This window comes from Suricata suricatta, chromosome 12, assembly GCF_006229205.1.
Source record: "Suricata suricatta isolate VVHF042 chromosome 12, meerkat_22Aug2017_6uvM2_HiC, whole genome shotgun sequence".
NCBI lineage: Eukaryota > Metazoa > Chordata > Mammalia > Carnivora > Herpestidae > Suricata > Suricata suricatta.
This window is the reverse complement of record NC_043711.1, coordinates 2,531,056-2,537,077: the sequence shown is the minus strand read 5'-3', so window position 1 is coordinate 2,537,077 and position 6,022 is coordinate 2,531,056. Positions and strand designations below refer to the sequence as shown.

General features: G+C 64.6%; 1 protein-coding gene across 1 annotated transcript in view; it reads left to right on the top strand.

Moving 5' to 3' along the window:
- MATK (megakaryocyte-associated tyrosine kinase) overlaps window positions 1–6,022 on the top strand; it is a 9,755-nt gene that overhangs the window by 3,202 nt on the left and 531 nt on the right. Inside the window, exons 3-14 of the mRNA XM_029916436.1 lie at window positions 1,178–1,237; window positions 1,535–1,648; window positions 1,747–1,862; window positions 1,947–2,166; window positions 2,589–2,682; window positions 3,849–3,914; window positions 4,629–4,728; window positions 4,807–4,891; window positions 4,968–5,041; window positions 5,192–5,387; window positions 5,654–5,740; window positions 5,834–6,019. Coding sequence (XP_029772296.1) covers window positions 1,178–1,237; window positions 1,535–1,648; window positions 1,747–1,862; window positions 1,947–2,166; window positions 2,589–2,682; window positions 3,849–3,914; window positions 4,629–4,728; window positions 4,807–4,891; window positions 4,968–5,041; window positions 5,192–5,387; window positions 5,654–5,740; window positions 5,834–6,019 — 1,398 coding nt within the window. The remainder of the gene's footprint in view (window positions 1–1,177; window positions 1,238–1,534; window positions 1,649–1,746; window positions 1,863–1,946; window positions 2,167–2,588; window positions 2,683–3,848; window positions 3,915–4,628; window positions 4,729–4,806; window positions 4,892–4,967; window positions 5,042–5,191; window positions 5,388–5,653; window positions 5,741–5,833; window positions 6,020–6,022) is intronic.

Genomic DNA, 6,022 nt, shown 5'->3' with positions numbered 1-6,022 from the left:
CGTGCGCTGGAGCGGCCGGCGTGCGCGGCCGGTACGCGCTGGTGTAGCGGGTGGTTAGAGGCGATCGGGCGCAGGGTGGGGGGTATTTTTCTGCGTGCGGGTGTACGCGGCCGCAGGCCCCCGGGCGTGTGTACCCGCGCGTCCACGTGGAGGGGTGTTCGCGTGCGGCCGAGATGCGTGTGCGCGGCCCTGCGCGTAGCGGGCGCAGCTCTGGGCGCCCCGGTGGCCCGGCGCCCGGCGGCAGGTGTTCCGTGTGGGTCTGTGTGTGTGCTGGGGGAGACAGGTACACACGCTTCTGGATGTCCGACAGTCTGTTCGCGTGGACACATGTGTAGACGTGTGCACACCTGTCTCTAGGTGAACGTGCCTTTGCTTGCATACCCGCGTGTCCGTGGGTACCTCTGTCCACCTGTGTATTTCTGTGTGTGCTCGTATGTACACGGATCAGTATGTGTGTGAGGACACAGGGGGCGGGGGATTGTTGGGGGGCAGAGGCCCATCTCCCAACAGTCCCACTGTCCAGGCAACTGCTGTGGGGTCCGTGGCCAAGAAAAGGGACTGAAAAGCCCCTACCCCAGCAGCACTAAGAGACTGAGTGTCTGTCCTAGCTTGGTGTTGGGATTGGTGAGGGAATCAGAGAGGCTCAGCTGAAGGCCAGAGGAGCCCAGCAGCGCTGCATGCCCCGCCCCCCCACGGTCTCTGCCCCACCCTAGGGTCAGAGAGAGCTGGGAATGACCTTGAATCATCCTCTATTTCCCTGCCCTGCCCCTGCCCACTTACCAGGAAAGAGGAAGAACCAGGCCCAGTGAGGTGACACTATGTTCCCCACCCACTGTGTGACTGCTGGGGGCTGAGCCAGGCGCTTCCCCCTCCCCACCATATGGCCACTTGCTCTGTGCCCACCCCATGCCTCCGTTTCCCTTTTGGGACCGTGGTGAGGCTAGATCCTGTGGTTTCCTAGTCCATGTCTCACGGCTGCTGCTCTATAAGGGACTCCTTTGGATAAACTCCACCTCCCCGGAGGGCCTTCGGGACCCATCGCCAGGGACCCCCGTGGGGGTGCCCTCCAGCCGTCGCCTCCATCTGGCCCAGGCTGGAAGTGGTCAGTCGGTCATGGCCCCGGGCCCCGGCCTGGCTCCAGTCTGGGCTCTCCAGCTGGTCCTTGCCCCTCACCCAGGTGAGCCCCCGCGTCCTCCGTGCCTGGCGCCCCACGTTCATCTCTGCCAGGATGCCAACGGTGAGTTCCCCCGGCCCGGTGCCTGCGTCTCGGCCGTCCCCTGCTCAGTCCACTCCCACGAGACCCGAGCGCCAAGTCAGGGCGCTGCACTCTGACCTAGTCCCCTTCAGCCGGTGCCGCCTTCCTGCCACCTCTTCTTCCCGATCTGCTTTCATACAAGCAGATATTTATTTCTATCCTGGCTGCTCCCTCTTTCTTTTGTGTTGTTCTGTCTCTGCCTTGCTGTCTTTTTGCCCAGTTTCCATTTCTTCCTCTCCCCTGGCGTCTCTCTCATGCCCCTTTGCCCCTCCCCCCCAGAGGCGCTGGGCCCCAGGCACCCAGTGCATCACCAAGTGTGAGCACACGCGCCCCAAGCCGGGCGAGCTGGCCTTCCACAAGGGCGACGTGGTCACCATCCTGGAGGCCTGTGAGGTGAGTGGGGGCCTGGGGACCCGGTGTGCTCAGGGAGGTGTGGCTCTGCCAGGACCCCCGCCCCCCCCCAGACACCGACCGTGGCTCCCTCCCGGCAGAGCAAGAGCTGGTACCGGGCCAAGCACCACGCCAGCGGGCAGGAGGGTCTGCTGGCCGCGGGGGCGCTGCGGGAGCGGGAGGCGCTGTCTGCGGACCCCAAACTCAGCCTCATGCCGTGAGTGGCGGGGGGAGGGGGGCGAGGGGGTGCCCCGGGGCGGGGTCCCCAAGGCCCCGTCCAGCGCGCCCCTCGTGGCTGCAGGTGGTTCCACGGGAAGATCTCGGGCCAGGAGGCCGTGCAGCAGCTGCAGCCACCGGAGGACGGGCTGTTCCTCGTGCGGGAGTCGGCGCGCCACCCGGGTGACTACGTGCTGTGCGTGAGCTTCGGCCGTGACGTCATCCACTACCGCGTGCTGCATCGGGATGGCCACCTGACCATCGACGAGGCCGTCTGCTTCTGCAACCTCATGGACATGGTGGAGGTGCAGCTGCCACCAGGCCCGCGACCCCCGGAGCGGCCCCACCCCAGCCATGAGGGGGAGGGGGCCGGTGTAGGGGGAGGGGCTGGCCTTTATGGGCCTCCAAGCCGAAGGGAGGGGGGACGGGGGGGGGGGTCCTGAGTCCTCTGCATCCACCTCCGGAGGTGCACTGGGGCAGCTCCTGCGGGGACCCCTGGGAACCTCCAGGTTGACACCAATCCGGAGACCACCACCCCACCTTCCCCAGGCTCCTCCTGTTTCCTAGCCTGCATCCTTTCCGTTTCCATGGAAACCAGCCCAACTCCTCTGGAGGGAAGCAAACCCCCCTTCCCCCAGCTCCTGCCCACCCCGTTCAGGGCACTGAACGCTGGGCATCCCCAAGGTGGAGCCGGGCTCAGTGCCTCTGTCCCCCCCGCCCCCTACAGCACTACAGCAAGGACAAGGGGGCCATATGCACCAAGCTAGTGAAGCCCAAGAGGAAGCAGGGCACCAAGTCAGCAGAGGAGGAACTGGCCAAAGGTAGGGCCTGCCCTTCCCCGGGCCCATGGCCAAGGCCGCTGGCACCGTGAGCAGAAGACCCGGGGCTGCCCTGGGGTGGGCAGGGGTGCCCACAGACACCCGCCAGCCCACGTGGGGCGGGCTCGAACACATGCTGCTGCTACCCTCTCTCTGTCACCCGCCTTGTCACCGGGCCTGAGCCTCAAGCCACCCACCCACCCGGCCGTCCAGCCTAGCCTTAGATCCTCCTACCAGACTCCTGCCTCAGTGCCCCCAGAGGTGACTTTCTACCACGAAAATCCACCCACATGGCTCCCCTGCCTTCTAGAACCTTCCCTTGTGCCTGAGCCGTCTTCCTTGCCTCATCCACAAAGCCCTTCCTCTGCGCTGGTGCGCATTCTCTTCCATTCCCGAGTACCCTTCCAGGCCCTAGAAGTGAAATCCTCAATGCTCAGGGCCCCCCCTCTCCCCTGGCCACCCTCTCTGAACCTCACAATTGTGTGTCTCTTTGGAAGCATGTCTGTCCCAGGGTAATCTGGACATCTTGCGGATGGCCCCCGGGGGAGGCTGGTGTCAGCACGCTTGATCATGGAATGGGGCTTTGGGGAGTAAGGGGAGGAGCCTGTGGAACCTCGTAGAGAGGAAGGGCGGACCCAGGCAGGTTTGAGGCAAGGGGTCAGGGAGGCTGGACCACAGATGACCGCTGGAAGATTCTGGGAGATTCTGGAAGATTCTCAAACCTTTACCAGAAGATTCCAGAAGCTTTGACAGTCTCCATGTTCATTGTATCTTTTGCTGTGTGTCCCTGAGTAGCCAGAGGTAAAAGACTTTAAAGGGAAGAATCCTGGGGGTATTTGGAGGGACACAGTGTCCGGGCAGAGGAGAGGAGGGGAGCCCTGGCGCTGCCCCCTGGGGCTCGATGGGGCTTTCGTGGCGCGGAGGCGGGGCGCTGACCCCCAGTCCACTCCCCACCAGGCCGGCCTGAGGCTCTTTGCTTCCCAGCACTTGATAACCAGGACCCGGAGTAGGGGGTCCCAGACAAGCGCTTGGGCCTTTGCTAGGCGTGGTGGCCCCGAAAGTGCTGCGGAGACGCTGTGGGCAACACCACCGGCTTCTTGCCAGGCAGAGCCCCCCACGGGAGGGGCTGGCGGGGCCCGTTCCCCCCTGACCAGGTCTCCACCCCACAGCCGGCTGGTTACTGAATCTGCAGCATTTGACGCTGGGCGCGCGGATTGGAGAGGGTGAGTTTGGAGGTAAGTGGGGGCCCGGGCCCGGGGCTGAGGCAACGGGGCTCCTGTCCGGGTGTAGGACTCGGGAGGGATGAAGTCATCCACACCTGTGTTAGCACCTGCTTGCTGTGAGCCTGCGTCTCCCTCCGGGAGGGGGGCTGACATCACGTGATGGGTGATCGTGAGTGGTGCCTTCATACCTCCGGGCCCTGGACTGGAAACGCCATTCCTGGAGATTGTTACCCGGGAAGGTTCTGGGGCTTAGATCTGGGGTCGGCCTACCTTCTCTGTAAAGGGCCTGCGTGCACGAGTTTTAGGCTTTTCAGACCAGTCTGCATCCCGTCTCTTCATTCTGCCTTAGGAGCTTTGAAGCAGTTCCAGACGCAGGTCAAGGAATGGGCGTGGCCCACGTGCCAATAAAACTTTATTGATGGACCCCGAGATGTGAATGTCACATCATTTTTGCTTGTGGCAAAGTAGTATTTTTCTTGTGACTTTTTCCCCCCAAACATTAAAAAATGTGAAACCCACTCCCTGCTCTGGGGGCCTCGCAAAGGCGGGAGACAGGACTGGATTTGGCCGACGGTCCGCAGTGTCCACGACTCACACGATGGTCCTTGATCAGCCTGCTGGGCTGAGGGGCTTCCCGGGCCTGGGGACCGCAGCCGCGGCGGTGTGCTGGCAGCCGGTGTGCGTGGGTGTTTCCATCCGCCTGTCCCCCCCACCCCCTCCCCCCAGCAGTCCTGCAGGGCGAGTACCTGGGACAGAAGGTGGCCGTGAAGAACATCAAGTGCGATGTGACCGCCCAGGCCTTCCTGGACGAGACGGCGGTCATGACGTGAGTCCCGGGCAGGGGGAGGGCGCCCTGGGAGAGGGGGTCCCGGCGTACCCTCACGGCCTGCCTGCCGGCCCCCAGGAAGATACAGCACAAGAACCTGGTGCGTCTGCTGGGCGTGATCCTGCACCAGGGGCTCTACATTGTCATGGAGCACGTGAGCAAGGTGGGGGTGGGGCCGGACAGGGTGGGGGGCATCGGAGCAGCCTCGAGCCCCCCAGGCCCACCTCCTTCCCCCACAGGGCAACCTGGTGAACTTTCTACGGACACGAGGCCGGGCCCTTGTGAGCACGCCCCAGCTCCTGCAGTTTTCCTTGTGAGTGGGGCTCCCAGGGGGCCGGGAGGGGGCCTTTGCAAGGTCAAGGGGAAACCGAGGTGCAAAGTGGGAGGAGCCTGGCCTCGGGAGTCTACGGTCCAGTCGCCGAGCACCCTCCAGCCCCGTGCCCCCGGCGCCCTGCCCCCCCAGGCACGTGGCCGAGGGCATGGAGCACCTGGAGAGCAAGAAGCTGGTGCACCGAGACCTTGCCGGCCGCAACATCCTCATCTCTGAGGACCTGGTGGCCAAGGTCAGCGACTTTGGCCTGGCTAAAGCCGAGCGGAAGGGGCTGGACTCAAGCCGGCTGCCAGTTAAGTGGACGGCGCCCGAGGCTCTCAAACACGGGGTGAGCCCCCCTCCGCCCTGGGACCCTTCCTTGTGTGACCCTATATGAGCCTCAGTTTCCCCATTTCTGGAACAGCCTTGGGCTCAGTGCCGAGGGCCAGAATAACAAGGACTCCTCCCCACACTGAGTCTGAGTTCCGCTCAGTCGGGGGAGACTCGGAGGGGTCAGTCTATCAGGAGGAGACCAGAGAGTGAAGGTCAGCCCAGGGGGACTGCCTGGAGGAAGCCGTGAGGGCTCCCTCCTCACCCTGGTCCTGGGCCCCACAGAAGTTCTCCAGCAAGTCTGATGTCTGGAGTTTCGGGGTGCTTCTTTGGGAGGTGTTCTCATACGGCCGGGCTCCATACCCCAAGATGGTGAGTGGGGTCTGGGGGGAGGCCCTGGGTCCCTTGTGGGTCTGGGGGCCGTGGCCCTGACCCCAGCCCTGACGGCGTGCCCTCTGCCCGCAGTCGCTGAAGGAGGTGTCGGAGGCCGTGGAGAAGGGGTACCGCATGGAGCCCCCCGAGGACTGCCCGGGCCCCGTCCACGCCCTCATGGGCAGCTGCTGGGAGGCTGAGCCCGCCCGCCGGCCGCCCTTCCGGAAGCTGGCGGAGAGGCTGGGCCGCGAGCTGCGCAGCGCAGGCGCCCCGGCCCCGGCG